This window comes from Oryza brachyantha, chromosome 7 (genome assembly GCF_000231095.2).
Source record: "Oryza brachyantha chromosome 7, ObraRS2, whole genome shotgun sequence".
NCBI classification, from domain to species: Eukaryota; Viridiplantae; Streptophyta; class Magnoliopsida; order Poales; family Poaceae; genus Oryza; species Oryza brachyantha.
The window spans coordinates 11198779-11217820 of NC_023169.2; the positions used below are offsets into that span (position 1 = coordinate 11198779).

At 41.6% G+C, this 19042-nt stretch overlaps 3 protein-coding genes across 3 annotated transcripts; all 3 read left to right on the forward strand.

Moving 5' to 3' along the window:
• The first annotated feature begins 683 nt into the window (after positions 1–683).
• On the forward strand, positions 684–5340 carry LOC102716427 (protein FAR1-RELATED SEQUENCE 6-like). The gene is made up of 4 exons (XM_015839887.2): positions 684–795; positions 2327–4624; positions 4704–4775; positions 4882–5340. The coding sequence occupies exons 2-4, from the start codon at positions 2354–2356 to the stop codon at positions 4969–4971; spliced, it is 2433 nt and encodes an 810-aa protein (XP_015695373.1). The 5' UTR covers positions 684–795; positions 2327–2353; the 3' UTR covers positions 4972–5340.
• Positions 5341–11478: 6138 nt separating this feature from the next.
• LOC102701369 (protein EXORDIUM-like 7) lies at positions 11479–12498 on the forward strand. The gene has a single exon (XM_015839153.2). The coding sequence runs from the start codon at positions 11479–11481 to the stop codon at positions 12496–12498; it is 1020 nt and encodes a 339-aa protein (XP_015694639.2).
• Positions 12499–15610: 3112 nt separating this feature from the next.
• LOC102716704 lies at positions 15611–18962 on the forward strand. Its single transcript, XM_015839618.2, has 3 exons — positions 15611–17078; positions 17898–18232; positions 18568–18962. The coding sequence occupies exons 1-3, from the start codon at positions 16031–16033 to the stop codon at positions 18616–18618; spliced, it is 1434 nt and encodes a 477-aa protein (XP_015695104.1). The 5' UTR covers positions 15611–16030; the 3' UTR covers positions 18619–18962.
• Positions 18963–19042: the final 80 nt, after the last annotated feature.

Consider the following 19042-nt stretch of genomic DNA (forward strand, 5'->3'; position numbering starts at 1 on the left):
TAAAGATTCTAAAATTTCAGTAATATCGATACACTATTGATAAATGAGAGTATACCATATAGTAAGTTATAATCAATTTTATCTCTCGTGTGTGTGGTTGTCTTCTAACATGCTCTTTCCTTTACTTTCTGATAGATAAATAAATGCCTTTGCGTTGCTACGGAATACCAAAACACTGAGCAAAAAAAAATCTAAAATTATTATTAATTTTCTCTAGAATCATACAGGATCGCATCATTCTTTCTGAATTTCTTCATCAAATCAATGCGTTATCATAAAAGGGGAAAAAAATGAAACTCACAAGGGAATATGCACTGAAAAAGAAAAAAAATAGCCCAAAACACTTGCGCTGCCCGGAACAAAGATGGGCCAAGAAAATAAAAGAAAGTAAATAAGACGAAGAAGCCGCTGTTAGGAAACATGCGGTTAAAAGGCTTGACCAGGTCAACTGGCCACGTGGGCGCCACGTAGACAGAAACCGCTGCATTCGTACATGTATGTATAGACAGCAGAGGGAGGCGGAATACCCGGTTTTGAGGTTCAGGGAGGCCAAACATACTCTGCCAATAGTTGAGGGAGGTAATGTGAACTTCTTCCTAAATAAGCCTAGCAGGCCCATTAACTCCCGCATGGGCCGGGCCCACTTCGCACAGCACGTAAGCCAGCCAACTCCTTCCTCGGCTGCTGTCTCGCCCCCTCGCCGTCGCCTCGTCTCCTCGCGCGAGCTCGCCCGCCCGCCGCCTGCGACGATCCTCCGCCGCCGTCCCGCTGTTTCCTCTGCATCCTCACTCGCCGGTGAGCATCCATCCGTTACGCAGCGACATCCTCTTTCTCTTCTCTCTATAGCTTCGCACTTTTTTTTTTCATTCTGGAGTTTGCGTCATGAACCCTAGATAGGTTCTCCTCCAGATCTGGGAGTTTCTCTCTTAATTTGCCTTAACCTTAATAATAAAGAGTTGATGCCCCGTGCGGTGCTGCGGAAATCTATAGCTATAATTTATATGGGATTTTAAAAATATATTTGAAAGGGAGATGGAGATATTGAACACAATGTAGCAACCGGTGGACAAGCCATTTTGATTGAACTGTGGTAAACAATAGTCATTATTCGTAGGATTGAATGCATGTCATAGCAAAATAAGAAATGTCTAAGATGGTAGATTATATGAAATGATGGTTGAAATATGGGAGGTACTAATTTCAATCTCACATTCAGTCTTTGGTAAGAGCCAATTGGACAGGAGGTAATCCATTTTTTCTTTATGTAATGCTGCGAAGATGAGTTATAAGTAGCGGTAGATTGGTAATATCTTCAGTCGAGCATGCTGTGGATAGTTAAGAAAATAATTGGAGTATTCAGCTCTTTGCATCCATGTATCTTCCTTTGATGTTTCTCATGGAATTAACTGAAGAATTAACATCATCCTGTGATATTTTGTCTGTAACCCTGAAGGAAATAATTATGGATATTGTTAGGTGGAGAAGATATGATAATAATAAAAATATTGAAATTTTGTGATAATAATAGAGAATGTATGGCATACGTGAGAGAAATGTGAAGGTGAGAACCTGATTGTTGGCTGTTGCTAATCCATGTGGTGATTGAGACTTTGAGAGTATGAGAATTAAGATAAGATAGCATGGTATCAAGAAACAACTATCTTAGGTGGTACTCATAGTATGGCTGTGGTTATGGTAGATTTGATTTGTGAGTTTTAAGTTGTAGTAATGATTGATTTTAGAGTATGACGGTCTGCTAGGAATGGTAATAAGTTGTGGGATTGTAAAAGGGCTGTTGAGAGAGAGTATTTAGGATTAACCGTGCCCTTTACTATACCAATGATGTGATTAATTCCTGGTGAGGAACTGCTACAGCCGATGTGGGCAGTTTGTGAGAGGATAGCATGTGGCGCCAATGGCTGTGATGCGAATGGACAGTGAAGATGTCTTGGGTGTGTTGGACATAAACCCTATGCCTATTTCTTCTGTTTCATTAAGCGAATGAACTGGACAGCTAGAGCGCTTGATTGCAATCCAACGGCTGGGAGGAAACAGGATGACGTAGAAGCACGAAAACAGAGAGAGTTGCTATTAATTGCACTAAATGGGGATGAATCGTATGGGTTTTTGTTCCCAAAAAGGTTAAGTTTGGGGGTTCAGTTGAACCCCCATGTCCCACATTAGATCCGCCACTGATGCACACAGTGTTCTAGCGGTGCCCACCATTCGTTTTGTTCAGAATATGTGCAAATCCCTTCAATGTTAATGAATAATTTGGCCAGCCAACCTGGCACAGGGCATGATGATGTATTTCCTCTGTTTTCAGGCTGACAAGATTATTATTTGGGGGCCAATGGAAGAGGAATACAATACCGAATCATCTAATGAAGAAGACATGCAAGAGGATGATGGTGAGAAAGAAGGAAATGTTACTGAGGGTGACGTCTTCAAGCCAGTTGATATAGATCCTGCATTGGTACCAAAAGTAGGGATGGTGTTTGAGTCTGAGGAAGATGCCTTCCAGTTCTATGTGTCATATGGCTGTCACTCTGGTTTTGGTATCACAAGAAGATCTAATAATACCTTTGATGGTTTCCGCTATCGCTCTACATTCATATGTTCTAAAGGAGGGCAGTCTAGACTGAGGTCTGGTGCGACAAAGTCCACAAGAAAACGAGGCACAAAAACTGGATGCAAGGCTAAGATGATTGTGAAGGATGCTCATTTTCAGAACCGCTGGGAGGTTATTGTCCTAGAGTTGGAGCATAACCATCCACTGGATCCTAGCTTGCTTAAATTTAAGAAGCAGCTGAAGAACTCTCCTTTTCTTCAGAATCCTCCTCGTATATCTGAAGCACCAGAGAGTCGCTTAGCTGCTGCACCTTCTAGCAGAGGTGGAGATAGCGGCATACCTTTGTCTACTCAGATTGAATTCAGAACCAAGATAGATAGAAATAGGAAACTGAAGCTTGCTGAAGGTGATTTAGATGCCTTATTGAGTTTTCTCAACACAATGCAAGACCAAAACCCATACTTCTTTTACAGTTTGGATATGAATGAGCAAGGACAACTAAGAAATGTATTTTGGGCTGATGCCAAGTCACGTAGTTCGTACAATTACTTTGGTGATGTTGTTGCTATTGATGTCAGAAACTTTAGTGATCAGTATGAAATACAGTTTGTGTCATTTGTGGGCACTAACCACCATTCTCAGCAAGTTTTACTAGGGTGTGGTCTTCTTGCTGGTAGGTCTCTTGGAGCTTACGTTTGGCTTTTTGATACATGGCTAAGATGTATGAATGGCACTCCACCACCTTCAGTAATTACAAACTACTGTCATGATGTTGCAATAGCTGTTAAAAAGGTTTTCCCTAATGCACATCACCGCTTTTGCCTTCTACACATTTTAAATGAGCTTCCTGAGAAGTTGGAGGGAACAGAAAAGAAGGATGAACTAGTTTCTACATTTACCTCACTAGCCTTTGATTCCATTACAATGCCTGGTTTTGAAAAAGAGTGGCAAGAAATGATTGAACAATTTCATCTAGAGGGAAATGAATGGTTGTCCAAACTATATGAGGTCAGGACACAGTGGGCTCCTGTTTATATAAAGGATTCCTTTTGGGCAGGAATGTCTATTACAGAAAGAAGTGATAGTGCAGCTGACTACTTTGATGGCTGGTTGATGCCAGATACTTCTGTAAAAATGTTTGTCGAGCAGTATGAGTCAGCTGTTAAGGTTAAGTTAGAAAAGGAAAACTATGAGGATTTACGGTCATCTCAGATGAGGCCACCAGTGATGACTGGTTTACCTGCAGAGGAGCAGGCAGCAAAGGTATACACAATAGAAATATTTGAGAAGTTCTTGGATGAAATAGGGCATTCTTTTCATTGCAGTTATAGTATAGTTAACCGGAATAATTCAGTGGTTACATACATAGTTTCAGATCAAATAGATCAAACAAAGAAGGTGGACTACAAAGTTGCTTATGATAATGTTGAAGATGACATATGGTGCCTCTGCCGATTGTTCCAATTCAAAGGTATATTATGCAGGCATGCTCTCACTGTACTGAGGCAGGAACTTGTACTGATGATTCCACCAAAATACATCATCCATCGCTGGTGCAAGGATTGTAAACAAACTTGTTCTTCCATGTCACAACCTGTCTCATTAAGTAATCAGGAAACAGGTGGTTATGATGATCTCTACAAACTTGCTCACCAATATTTTGCAGAAGTTGTGGAATTTGGTTCCGTGAACTTAGATTCAAAGAACTATGCTTTATCAATCATGAGGGAGATCAGAGATAAAGTGATTTCTTATGAGAAGTCACTAAGAGATCAGAGGGTTGACAGTCATGTTTCAACTGCAAATTTTGCATACAATCCCGTGAATGAGGATTTTAATGATGATGCGTTGCCAATTTCTCTTAGTACAAAAGGATGGGATGTGATGCAAGGTCAGTCAAAACGCACCCGCAAGAAGAAACTGGCAACCCCTAATGTCCTTGACACCTTGAAGAAGAAAACTAAAAGAGCATATAACAAGAGAAGGAATGCCACAGCAAATACCTTAAACACAGCAGTCACCACAACTGAAAGCATACCTGATGGCACAAATGTATGTCTTTCTACAAGATTCATTCATCTAGTTGAAAAGAAACCTTAATGGTTGTTTAATATTGAAACTTTCTTGTTAGATGCAGCATAATCAAGTTAACGAGGGATGGCCATTAACATCTACTGGTGCACCCGAAGCCTTCCCTTATGGAGTAAGACTAAATATACGCATCCCATGTTTTATCTCCTCTGCAGTTTTTTTCTGCTGTTGGTGGATCTGACAGATATATCCCTTCTCACCTTTTCTTTGCTTTCTAGGTGGAGACTATTTCATTTGATTTATCTCAATACAACAATGCGCCAAGCTTCCACTGGCCTGAAAGCAGTAGCAGGTCTCAGCTCCAGTGAGATGATGCAACAACGCAATGGTGCATGCATTCAAATATCCTAGGTCTTGCAACAGGGGCACAGCCCTGGTTCATGCTGGGGGTTGCTGACCATACGAGGGAACGTGAGAAAAAGGTTCAACTTGGGGCAAAAACTAGTACTAATAACTGTTGACTTTTAACCGATTCGGCATGTATTGTGATGACAACATGCTGCCCCAGATCTTAGAGTCCATGTAATGGCTGAGCTGTACATAATCATTTCCATTTGATATCATCCTCAGATAGTCGCATATTTGTAATTTTCACTAAGGTACCAGGTATACATCTGTGTAATGTTATTCCAGATCTAACAGATCATTGACATCTTAAATAATTCTACTTTCTCTATTTTATACGGTAAAACTTTTTAGCTTTGTCTAGATTTAGGTATTGATCAATATGTATAATTTGTATATATGTTTAGATGTATCAGTATTTATATGAATTTAGATAAGGCTAGAAAGTCTTACGATATGAAACAAACGGAGTACTTATCACCTTCATGGAATGTACATTGGTTGGATTATCCCCTTCTACAGACTCAGCTGTTCCGGCAATTCCATTAAAGATGCTGAGTTGTGAACTTGCTACGTACAAAACTGAGCCCTTGATCCGGTACAAGCTGTAAAATTGTTTCCCCTTTTGTTTCAGTGGCACAACGTAACCAGTTTATAGTATTTTCACAGGCTACATTGATTTATTCTGTTGTCAATTCGCAATACCATTAAATTATCTTCTAATCTTCTATTGTTTCCTTTTAGCCCTCTACTCTATATACATATAAAAAAAATCGCCAGTAGAGCATCATTTTTACAGCCTTCGCTGGTAAACTAATTTTCCTTTACAACCTGCCCTGGTAAAACTGTCGCTGTGAGGCAAGTTAAGTTATAACTGGAGATGTGTGTGGTCTCAGGAATTTACCTGAGGCTGGTCAAGAAAAATGTCTAGGGAAAGGAACAAGAGGTAAACGCTGTCACAATTCACAACCTGCTACTAGTATTATGGTTCTGCCGTTTCAAGGAACAGCTGGCGCTGTTGCCGGAAAAAAATTGGGTGCGCACCTCGCGCACGCGCCCGCCAGTGCACCCCTCCGCGGGATGCGCTCAATTTCGTATCGTACGGTGACGGCAGAACTCTCGCCTCGGCTCATTCGCGCGGCATGTGAGGCTCGGCGGCTCGTGGCTCGTGGCAGCCGCAAGGAGACTGAATGACCGTAGTGGCTTTAACCGTTGGGTTGGGTCTGTATGAATTAATTTTGTGTCTTTGGACATATTAAGAATAAATAAAAAAATAATATTCATTCCTGACAAGTTCGTTGATTGAAAACCGATAAATTTTGTACTAATATTTATGGAGACAAAAAAACGTACTTCCTTCGTTCATAAATATTTAACGTCGTTGATTTTTTATACACGTTTGACTATTAGCCTTATTAAACAAATTAAAAATATACAAAACTATATATATGCATAAAAATATATTAAACAATAAATGAAATGATATAAAAATAGTTAATAATTATGTATGTTTTTGAATAAAAGGAATGATCAAATGTGTCTAAGAAACAACGACGTTAAATATTTAAGAACCGAGGGATTATTTCTTTTCATAAGATCCATTAACACCTAAGAGCTAGGCCGTGTTCGGCTTGAAGAGGGTAAGTTAACTTATCCCTGATACGAAAAATATAGTAATAGATTAGTACATGATTAATTAATTATTAATTATTAAAAAATATAAAATATATTAATATGATTTTTAAAACAACTTTCCTATAGAAAATTTTTTTAAAAAAATACACCGTTTAGCAGTTTAGGAAGCGTGCGCGTGGAAAACGAGAGGGTAAGTTATCTTGTTGGGGGCAAACGAACGGACCCTAATGATTTAATAGTCTCATTGAAATTAACTTAATAGTGGGTCCAATTTTCCCATTAACATATGCATGCCATATGCGTACGAGCCACATGAGAAGCGCGTGCAGCCGAGCCACCGAGCCTCGCATGTCGCGCGTGAATGATCCGAGCCAAGGAGCCACGCGAGGAAGTTTTGCCATGGCCGTACGATATGAAATCCATCCAGTGCGTCGCGCGGAGGGGCGCACTGGCGTGGCCGCGCGCGAGGGGCGCACCCAATTTTTTTCCGCTGTTGCCCCCCCTCTCTCTCCGCCGTTGACCTAAGGCGAGGAGCTGTGGTGGTCAGGTCCCCGTGATTGCTAGCCGTTGATGCCGCTAATCTCGCCGTTGGATCCTCCTTGGACGGACGGGATCCCTCTCCGAGGGCGGTGAGATCTAGGCATTATATAGACGCAGTCACATGGTTCATTGTTACTCCATGTGAATCTTAATTGCCTACTGTATATTCATATGAATATTCCATGTATTGGTTAACGACTCTACATATTACCTATGTCTTTTATATAATAAAAAATTAACAGGAGAATCAAATGATATTACCACTATGTTAGAGATATAATTTAAATTATAATATGCATTTGGATTATGTTATTTGTTTCCTAATATAACTTCTATTCCTTATTCCTTTTTCTTTAGGACACTTCAAGTTTGCTTAATAAGATTTGTAATTTTTTTTATTAGAATTCTCATATTTCTTTTTAATATATCAGTTGCGCGGGAAGGATCTGACCATTGTATTCCCTTGCATTGTAATCATCTTCTTATAGTAGTTATTATCAGTCGTCGCGCATGGTTTTTTTCCATAAGAGTTTTCACGTTAAAATTCAGTGTCTTCGGTGTGTCTATATTTTCATAACACACTGCTATCAACATTATGAGTATCACCTCTAACAACCATACTGTAGACAAAGTGCTGGACACCCCAGAACCTTCATGATGAGGCGCCCAATTGATGGCGGAGGATTTGAAGGAGCTATGATAACTTTAGACTGGAATAATACATTTAAGTGATAAGTTCCATGACATAAGAATAAATGTTGAAAGTACGTGGACCTGGAGTATATGACACAAACGCACCATGCACTCTCCTATTTCTCCTATTTCTAGTAGACTAGTACTAGTGTGTTGCAAACTTGCAATCACTTCCGTTTCACTCTTTGGGTCCAGAAAGCAATGCGTTTCTATGTTTCAGAAAAGAAAAACGAGGAACCCACGCATTGTGCTGTAAGCGTGCACGGTGCAGTGATCAGCTATGGGTGAGATGCCGTAAGCTGCCATTGGAAACCGAGACAGAGAAAAAAAAAGGTTCAGATAACCAAAGATAGTTTGATACTGGCAGTAGTAGATGGTGTTGGTGTTGCAGAGGTGTATGGAATGATGCAAAAGGCTTTTAAATTGCAGGCTCTCACATGCCTGCTCCTTGAGATGCACACAGAAAAACACTTGTGCTTCAAACCAAATGTTCCTCTCTCAGTCTCTTGCAGTGTAGCAGTAGCAGTAGCAATCCATTCTCACTGTCGCCATAATAACTTCCACATTTCCTATCTCCTTCGTAATAAGCATCTTTTGAGTAATTTTGTGGGAATTAAATTAATTCTTACTATAACATCATGTAACTTTAGAATGGGCCAGGTTAAGGTCACTCGAGGCAATTGTTGGCGTTACTAAGTTTCGATGGGATCATGGGATTGTAATCCAACATAACCCTGAGTTTCCATGGTATTTAGGAATGAATTTGTGAAAAGTCCAGTTCACAGTTCTACCAAGTGTTTTCAACCTCAAGCTCTCTACCAGTTAGGTTTCTTACAGTAAAATCAGTCTATCTATGCTTAAATGATAGATCTGATATGATGTACGTATTTACGGCTAATTATTTTTAATAACAAGAAGTTAACAATAACTTCATCGATCTCAAGATATATCGGTCCAATCTTAAAAATACTAATAGAGGTACATGTAAGCGTATATTATAAAACCAAATATGCATGTATTATTAGGTTATTCTCCCCGCATGGTTTTACTGTGCTGTTTCTAATAATGTCATGAAACATACTTGAATAAATAAATGCCATATGTGCTATCAATCTAAAATTTCACTTTATGGTTTATAGGCTAACATATAAACTTAAATATTGCATCTGAGTAATCAATAAGAGTTAATTAAATGTATGGAGATAAAACAAATTACTCTTAGTTGAGGCTTCATATGTTTTATGGTTTAGGTAGCTATATACGTTAACTTTTATCCATATAAAACTCAACTTATTTATTTCATCATAAATTATATGGCACATCATCATTTTTACACGTATGGCATATTATTTAGGCCTTGTTTAGTTTGCAAAATATTTTTGCAAAAATATTTGAAGTATTAAACGTAGGAATAATTAACTTTTTGCCACTCTTAGAAATGTCACTAACATATTTGTCACTGGGTCTACATGTCATAAACACATGAGGGCCCACGTGTCATAGACAGTCGGTGGCAAATATGTTACGTGTCATTTCTAAAAGTGGCAAAAAGTTAAATGGCCCATTAAACGTACTCTAATTACAAAACAAATTTCAGATTCCGCCTAGAAACCACGAGACAAATCTTTTAAGTCTAATTAATTCGTCATTAGTACATATTGGTTACTGTAACACTTATGGCTAATCACGTCCTAAATAGGCTTAAAAGATTCGTCTCACGATTTTCCGTATAACTGTGTAATTAGTTTTAATATTCACGTATATTTAATTCTTTATTTATGTGTCTAAAAATTCGATGTGATGTTTTTTGAAAAGTTTTTTGGAACTAAACGGGGCCTTAGTAAGGGGTGGTTTAGTTTGCAAATTTTTTAAAAAACATCACATCAAGTTTTTAACACACATTTGAAGTATCAAACATTGTCTAATTACAAAACAAATTTTAGATTCCACCTAAAAACCGCGAGACGAATCTTTTGAGTCTAATTAATCCGTCATTAGCACATGTTGATTACTGTAGCACTTATGGCTAATCATGCACTAATTAGTCTTAAAAAATTTGTCTCGCGATTTCTTACATAACTGTACAATTAGTTTTGTTTGTTTATCTATATTTAATATTTTATTTAAATGTCCAAAGATTTAATATAATGTTTTTGAGAAACTTTTTGTGTGAAGGACCTATGAGTAAAACCTGAGACTTGGTCCTACATATTTCTGCATTTATGTTAAAGAAACCTGAGGCTTTCTACCGGCAGCCACAGGTGACTGCCACGATGATTTCTTACTGCCGGTGGGCCCACCCGTCATCCGCTCTGGTTCTAGAATGAGGTGCCAGCTCTCGAGCTTCGTGCAGCCGTTGACATGTGGTCCATGGGTAGTACGCATCAAGTTGGTCGGTCCAGATTAAAAAGATCCTACGAAAGCCTCCCCTGGTCATCTCACAAATGCGATACCTGGTTTAAATCAACTATTATTATTTTTTTTTGCCGGAATCCTCTTAGAGCAGTTGCAGAAGCAGACTATAAGTCAGTTATAAGTATATTTTAAGATGATAAGAGAGAAGAGAAAATAATAATGGACTATATATTTGTAGTCACTTGCAACACGAACTCTTTCACATATGTATGTATGACATGTGAGATATTTAAATATATGTTTTGTAGATAATTATTATATAAATTGACTATTAGATTGATTATAGATGAATTAGAGCTATTAGTTGGCTATACTATTAAACTTGCTTAATCAACTTGGCAAACTCTAATTGTACCGTATCATAAGACATAATTTAATCGGACGTGACTACATTTTAACTACGTGGAAACAAACGGTCCAAACCAGCCGATTCATAACAGAATATTTTTTCAATAAAAAAATTTAAGCATCAGATGTGTGACAGTTTTACAAATTCACAGCTAAATCAGGTTTTCGAAATCGCTCAACCACCCAAAACTTCTCCTTAGCAGTTTCATTGATGAAGTTCAAACTTATTATGCTTGATTAAAACATCATATTTACAAACGAAAAATAAATTATAAACAAAACTTTTATATACGTTTTTTAGCGATCTACAAACAAATATGATAAAAAAAATTCTAAAATTAACTCTAAATTTAAGGTTAAACTTTAAATTTTAGCTTCTAAATATAAGTATTAGCGAAAAAATAAGAACGATAGTTTTTTTTTGGGTGATTTCTTTATAAAAATCAATTTGATACTAAGGGTTTGGGGGAGTTCTGACCGTAAGAGTTTCAAGTTTAAAGCTCTCCCAAATAATACTCAGTTTCTGAGAATCTGAAATTATAGAAAACCAGTTTTCTAAAATTATAAGAAACTGATTTATCGAGCGCTGCTTCTCAATCCCCAAACATCAAAGGCCACGTCCCCCGCGGCGGTAAATCATGACATGAGGGCCTGAGCTCGTCTGTCAAACACGTGCAAACCATCTCATTAAATTTCATTTTTTTGGGAGTCACAATTGATACTAGTAGGAGTAGTACCAAACTTTGAAGTGAAACGAGACGATTTCAAAAACTCAAAAACCACCAAAACTCCCATCGCCGCCTCCACTCCACTCTACAGTCCACACTCCCACTCCCAAAATGGGGAGTCTTCGGCTCCTCCCATGCCACCCTCCTTGCCTCCTCCTCCTCCTCCTCGTCGCCTCCGCCGCCATCGCCGGCGGCGGCGTGCGGTGCGCGCCGGTGTACCGGGCGGACTACCTGGTGGACGGAAACCAGCTGGTGGACATGCAGTACCACATGGGCCCCGTCGTGTCGGGGTCGCCGACCAACCTGTACCTCATCTGGTACGGGCGCTGGGAGCCCGCCGCGCAGGCCGTGCTCCGGGACTTCCTCGCCTCGCTCTCGCCGGCGGCGGGGGCGCCGTTCCCGGCGGTGTCCGACTGGTGGGGCCGCACGCCGCGGATGTACACGGACCAGACGGGCGCCAACGTGACGGGCACGCTCGCCGTCGCCGGCGAGCACTCCGACGCGGGGTACTCGCACGGCGCGTCGCTGCGGCGGCTCGACATGCAATCCGTCATCCGCTCCGCCGTGTACGCCTACCCGAACCCGCTGCCGCTCGACCCCTACAGCGGCGTCTACCTGGTGCTCACCTCGCCGGACGTGCAGGTGGAGGAGTTCTGCCGCGCCGTCTGCGGCTTCCACTACTTCACCTTCGCGTCCGTCGTCGGCGTCACCGTGCCGTACGCGTGGGTCGGGAACAGTGGCACGCAGTGCCCCGGGAAATGCGCGTACCCGTTCGCCGCGCCGGACTACGGCGGCGGCGCCGGGCAGGTGCTGCGGCCGCCGAACGGCGACGCCGGGGTGGACGGGATGGTGATCGTGCTCGGCCACGAGCTGGCGGAGCTGACCACGAACCCGCTGGTGAACGCGTGGTACGCCGGGGACACGCCCACGGCGCCGACGGAGATCGCCGACCTCTGCCTGGGGGTGTACGGCGACGGCGGCGGCGCCGGCGGGCTCGTCGGGAACGTGTCGCGCGCCGCCGACGGCGCCTCCTACAACGTCAACGGCGTCAACGGCCGGCGGTTCATGGTGCAGTGGCTCTGGAACCCCGTCCGCGGCGCGTGCTACGGCCCCAACGCCGCCGGCGCCTGACGCCTCCTCGTCCTCAGCTCGCCGCCTCCTCCATGGCCGCCGGGTTCTTGCAGCTTGCAAGAATGGATCACCTCATGCCATTGTGCTCAATGGCTAGTACAAATGGCAATTCCATGGACGGATTCAGAGCTCGACGCCTGAAAAAGCAGCTCCCATTTGATCTGCCCCCTTTCTTGATCGGAGATGATTCGGATGGATTTCGTTTAGGTCGCAAGAAATTTCATGCATGGGCGCTGATCGATCCGTAGCAATGAGAAAGATGCAATTTTTTTCTGTTTATTTACACCATAAGTTGCGATCTATCTGTACTAGAACGAATTTGCAAGCTTCTCTTGCTTTCTCAAGCACAGTGACTACTTCTTTTTCCCTCTCTTCTCTCTTTTGACTGCTTTTTCATCATGGAAATCTCTGCAGTTTGGTCTCCCTGTCTCGCACTCTGATGAACTTTGTTTGAGCAGTTTGGTTGAATGGCCTTGTCTTTTGCAAATATTTTTCATTATTTTTCCCGCTGCTCGTGTGACATTGTTAACACCAGAATATAGTAAAATTTATTAGTGAATTCGGATAAGTAAAAGTGCAATCATTCGATATAAATCTTATCTGGAAGAGTCCGAATTTAAGGAGAAATTATGAAGACCAAGACGTAGTGGATTAATTTTATCTATCAATTAGAGATAGTTTAGAAATTTTGCTTTATGTATAGAGTCCGATTGTGACTTGTTATTTCCTTTTATCTATTAGGAAACATGTGTTGTATCAAATATATACTAGAATTAGAGTCCAAACATGATTTTTTTTATCTACTAGGAATTGCGTGTCGTGTCCAATATGGACTAGCATTCACCCTTGGGTATAAATATATACACCTGGGGTCATTGTAAAATCATCTACATCTATATAATATAGATCAATTACTCGGCGCATTGTCATGCTCCTCACCGAGGTTACACCAGTGGTACATGACACCTGACGCGGGGATGCATTGCTTCGATCTCCAGTGGAGGGTAAGTCCTACGTTCCATCGGCCCCGGTAATCGTATCGGCTAGATTAGAATTGTCTTGGTTTAGTCCGATCTTCTAATCTAGATATACGATTGCTAGTAATCGTATCAGATTCAGCTTGGGTTATTCTTGTATCTTTGGTTGATCCGATCGACCACTTTGTGTGATTTACATTAATTTGATATTTGCTATTTGACATATTCAATCTAGTACTATCTCAGTTCGGTCCGATCCATTATATTGTGTTTATCAAATAGTTTATATCAATTTAATGTATCTTGCTCATTGTTTTATCGGAGTTCCATCCGATAAGTTATCCATTATCGGCTAATCGGCTTGATAACGATATAGATCTGTTTAGTATCTACCTTGACATTGATAGGGCTAATCTTGAATTGTCTCGGTTTGGTCTGATCTTCTGTGATTATTCCTAGTAAGTTAGGCTAGATATTTTACAGATTTTAGTCGATCGTCAGTTGGTTATAGCCGATGATTCATTGTTGGTCTGCATGGCATTCTATTTATATCAATAGAGTAGCTGATTGACTTATTTATATCAATACAGTAGCCGATTGACTTACTACGTTATTTCTACACCGGCCGACTTTATCTTTTAATCAATAGTTATTTATATTGCATCAGCTTATGAAAATTACATGCAAATTAATTTTGGCCAATCGTAGTGCAAGGTTCACTGTTTATTTAATTATTCAAGTATATTTATATTGAGTTTCTAGCTAATCCAAGTATCCAAGCTTTCAACAACCAATTGCTCAACCTATCGGCTAAACGTTGTTGCATCAATATCTCATCGGCTGGATTTTCACTTACCTATCGGCTGATCTAAGTTACCTATCTTCCGATCGGCTTGTTTTATCGTTTATCTTATCAGTTACAGGATCAAATTGACTGACACGCCTGCATTTTCTAAGAATTTAGATTATGCACTGAAACCGTCTTAGATTGACTTCTAGACCTTCGTGTGTGACAGGTCGTCAGGTTAACTTTTGACGACAATGGACACATAGTGAGAATTTGTGCGATCATGGTCATATGCACGCTTCATTTCTATAAAGTGCCTTGCTTGTCTCTAGCCAAAACCGCCACTCATGTGTCAGCGCAATCATCCAAAGACTAAATGGCATGACTTTTACTAGAGAAGACGTAATTCACGAAGCTCTAGCTTTAATTTTTAAATCAATAATATTATCTATTAAAATCTATTTTAACGTATGATACTTGTATGATCAAACACGCACGGTGAATGTCATTAACGTGGGTAAGGATGCACCTGAAGCTGTACTCCATCATATAACAAAACCATCGTACATCTTCCTAGTTATCACGTGAAGAGTTTGACGAGTTCGAAGCAAGCTAAGAAGAGTGATCCATGGGAAAACTTGATAACTAGACTTTGTAAAAATAGAATGTTGCGTGGTAGATAATGGCTCAAAAGCTTAGAAGCTAGCAGTTGTATGTAACTGTTGGAGCCAACTGCTTTCTATTATCCTCGTAAAAGTATTGATTGTTTATTTGGCGTGTCTGTTCTCGCTTGAAGCACCGATTTACTCTTGTTTTGCTTGATGCCTGCTCGACGCAGTGCATAGAATACATGCTACGCACTACGCACAAAAGATTCACTATGGAGTGTCAAAAATCTATGTCCATCAATTCCGTCGTGTAGAATTTTTTAATATTACATGGATTCTATTAAATCTATATAGAGAGATTGTATGGCTCGATTAATGAATAAATCTAGATAAGGTGATAAAGTCTTGCAGTATTAATCTTTACTACTATAAAAATCTCCGGTGACAGTGGCAGTGCCTACTCCCATTGTATTTCTATAATTTAACCTCTTAACTTCGTAATAGTAAAATTCAATCAAATCCACGTAAAAAGCACGTTGATATGAATATTTTCTGTATAAAAAGATGGTCACATATTTCTTTACTACTATAAAAGTATCTAGTTAAACGGATAAAGCAGTAACTTGCTTTGAGTTTAGGGCAAGGGGAAGAGAGAGAGTGCCACCATGGTCAAACTCTGGGTAGAATCCCCAGCGTTGCTTTCAAATGAACGTCTCGGATGAGCCAAAGGCAGACGGATCCACGTCGACCACAAAGAATCCCCCGCTCCCCCCTCGCCGGCGCGGCGCCGCCACGCCCGTCGCCCTCTCCTTCTCCGGCGAGCTCGCCTCCTGAGACAAATCCCCACTCTGGGGTTCCGTAAGATCGCATGCTACGGTTGCTACCTACCGCTCGGTCCGGCAAGGTACGACAGGCCCGCCCCCTTACTGCCTTGAAGTCTTCTAGCTGGTCCGCCGGCGGTAATGACGCGAGAAAGCCTCCGCCGCCGCGTCTTTCCGGCGAGCGAGTTGGTCGGGGCGCTTCCGTTCCATTCGTGTAGCGACGAATCCTGAGACCAGAAGGGAGCCTCCGGTTTCCGAAGGCGATTGGATGGGATTGTTGGGGGTGCCGCCCCTGAGCCTGAGGTGAAACTCCCAAGATCCAAGAACCAATCCCACCGGATGGATGACGCGGAGGCGAGCATTCTCGCGTCCCTCGGCCGCGTGCGCCTCTGCGACCTCGCCGCCGCCGATGGCCTCCCTTCCGACGGCTACAAGATGTGCGTGTCGGCCCTGACGCAGTCGCTGGCGCAGTATTCCGCCGCCGTCGTCGAGCTGCCCCCTGCCGATGGCGCTCTGCTGAGGTCCGGCCTGGACTCCTCCCGCCTCTTCTTCCATCGGCGTGGGTACGGCTCCGGCGAGGCCGGTGGCGGCTCAGATGAAGCCCGGGAGTGGTGCAAGACGTCTGGTTACTATGCTGACCCGCAGATGTGGCTGGAAATGTATGACTTCAGGCCTGGGATTACGGCAATGGAGCCGAGTGATGTGGCGGAATTGCCTCCGTCAGGGTTGCCTGATATGTTCTCGGTCCTCGGGAAGGTTTCCCGGGAGGTCTTGGATGCGATTAGCTTCTCGCTGAATTTGCGCAGCTGCACATTTACGGAGTTGCTTGACAACATACCCTTGAGAAGCCAAGAAGTGTCATCTTCTGTGCTTTCAGCATGTTGTCACTCAAGGCCATCATTTGAAGGAGCACAGCAACATAGCGTTGCTTCTCAGGATGATGAACAATTGCTCATGTTTTCTGATCAGGAGCACCACATTGATAAGACTTTGCTTACGCTGGTTAAGTCGGATAGGTCAGGGCTGTATATCAAAGATTTGCAAGGGCGCTGGATTCTTGTTGATGGAGACCTTGGTCCGCATGATATTGTTGTCTATCCTGGCCTTGCACTTTATCGGGAAACAGCTGGATATGTAAACCCAGCTGTGCACAAGACAGAGGTTGGAAACTTGCAGGAGTGTATGTTTGGGCGGTGTTCGTTGGTTTTCAAGCTCATGCCGAGATCAGTTGCGAGACTGAGTGGTTCGGAGATGAGGGCTGCTGGCCATGGTGTTGACGCGCAGTTTCAGGTCCCCATGCTGGTTAATGATTTCATGCAGACAGAGCATTCTGCCAACCAACTATTTCCCAAGAACAATGAACCATCACCACATGCCGAACAGGAATGTAAGTTTGTGTAACTGCTGATGTCCCCATACAGGCCAACTGTAAATTAGTGCATAATAATGTTCAGGATGCATCTTTTTCATTCAGAAGAAATAGGTGCTAAGTAGCACCATTGCTCCTCCATCTTCACATTAGCCATCATAAAATTCCTTATTTAGAACCGTTACATCTGGTCTATTTTGACATTAATATATTCTTGGTAATCTAGATGGTATATAATAAGAGGGGCATTTAATTTTTTGTCACTCTTACGAATGTTTATAACAGATTTGCCACTGGACCCATATGTCATAGACTCATGAGGGTCCACATGTCATAGACAACGAGTGACAAATCTGTTTTGACCACTCTTAAGAGGCAAAAAGTTAAATTTCCCATAATAAGATGATGTTTTGCTGATCCAACTCGTCTGAAATAATCCCTGGGTGGTGGGATATGGTGTCCACAGGTGTCATGTTCTGATTTATATCCCCAACAGCCACCAATGTAGGGCTGAATAACCTAGTTTAGAACAAAAAAGAACTAACACAAGCAAGCCCCAACATGATGTTTGAGCTAATCTTGCTCTTCCCGGTGTTACTGACATACTGCAACATGTTGAAACAAGGCTATAGTTGATATTTCTCTTGAACCATCCTAATGGGGTTCTATGCTTTCTGTTAGGAGTGTTGATCTACTTTTCATAAGACTTCATGGATTGTAAATTTTGAGGTCTCATAGAGTGTTATTCCTACATGTACACGTTGATGCATGCATTATTATGCGCATCACTTTGTTGGGTTACTGTGAACTGATGACTTCTTCAATTGTTTGGTGTAGCATCATATAACTTTGTGGTGAAGAGAAAGAAAGACGGTAGAAAAACAAAGCCACTCCCTCCTTCCAAAAGACTTCGCTTAGAAGCGCAGAGGGTGCTCAAGGAGCGTGTCCAGGATATTGCAGATAAGAAAGGCATCAAGCTGAGATTTTGCAGTCTCAGGGACTGTGAAAGCCACATAAAATCATTGGACCGTCCATGTGAGAACATCAGAATTGAAATTGGATGGCCACCAGGTGTTCCGTTTGTCCATCCACATGACCTCCCAAACAAATCAAAGCTCAGATTTTTGGAGGCTTATGAACCCGGATGGACAGCCTCCCAGCAAGACTTCGAGTTAAGTTTTACTGAACCATGATAACTGTTATCCCTAGCTTTCTACACCATTGCATTGTTAAAGACAATAATAACTTTTAGGTTGAGTTACTATGCACTATGGAGTATTTTCATTTTTGGTAAGGTACACTAGCGACTAGTTTGTGGTTTCCATGCAAGGGTAACCCAAGCTTTACTTGCATATAGCCAAGCCTGGAAGCAGTTGTTTGTTTTATTGGGCATCTTGCATTATTGATTTGCAGCCTATTGGCTGCTCAGCTCATCTTTTTTGAATGTTCTACAAAAATGCTTTTGCATGTTACTAACATGCGCACACATCTGAATTATCTTCTGCAGGAGCAGGTTTCTGTAAATTTAGATGCATTACCAACCTTGGATATGTTTTGAATCGCAGGGTTGGTCAGTAGTGTATTTTCACCTACATGCAGAGGGGTGATAAGCTAGAAATGTATTGCTGACACCAGATGGATGTAGAAATGTGTACCAAGATTACTGACAGTCTGAACCAAATGCCGTTTGAGAGCTGACATACTTGTAGCCTTGAGCATCTCTGTAAATGTTACCTACCTGATGTTGAGATCTTATTCTTTTTGAATGTGCTGTGGTTCGGTTCTTTTTTAATATTTCGTGGTCATGAACGGTGCAAGTTACCGTGTAAATTTTTGTTGAGACTTTGATAACTTAACCTCCACCCTGCAATAAATTTGAAGCCTAGAAATTTGAATAAAATCAAATTTTGTAGGCCAATTTTGAAACAAGACTTGTGTTTTTCGTGGTGTCTAGCCGTCCTGTATATGTATCATGATATTTT

What these genes read in the sequence shown, in the direction of transcription:
- LOC102716427 (XM_015839887.2), top strand. Translation starts at nt 2,354, where the DNA reads ATGGAAGAGGAATACAATACCGAATCATCTAATGAAGAAGACATGCAA. An exon ending in GCATACCTGATGGCACAAAT is followed by an intron (nt 4,625 to 4,703) that starts GTATGTCTTTCT and finishes CTTTCTTGTTAG; the next exon opens with ATGCAGCATAATCAAGTTAA. An exon ending in CCGAAGCCTTCCCTTATGGA is followed by an intron (nt 4,776 to 4,881) that starts GTAAGACTAAAT and finishes TTTGCTTTCTAG; the next exon opens with GTGGAGACTATTTCATTTGA.
- LOC102701369 (XM_015839153.2), top strand. Translation starts at nt 11,479, where the DNA reads ATGGGGAGTCTTCGGCTCCTCCCATGCCACCCTCCTTGCCTCCTCCTC.
- LOC102716704 (XM_015839618.2), top strand. Translation starts at nt 16,031, where the DNA reads ATGGATGACGCGGAGGCGAGCATTCTCGCGTCCCTCGGCCGCGTGCGC. An exon ending in ACCACATGCCGAACAGGAAT is followed by an intron (nt 17,079 to 17,897) that starts GTAAGTTTGTGT and finishes TGTTTGGTGTAG; the next exon opens with CATCATATAACTTTGTGGTG. An exon ending in CCTCCCAGCAAGACTTCGAG is followed by an intron (nt 18,233 to 18,567) that starts TTAAGTTTTACT and finishes TATCTTCTGCAG; the next exon opens with GAGCAGGTTTCTGTAAATTT.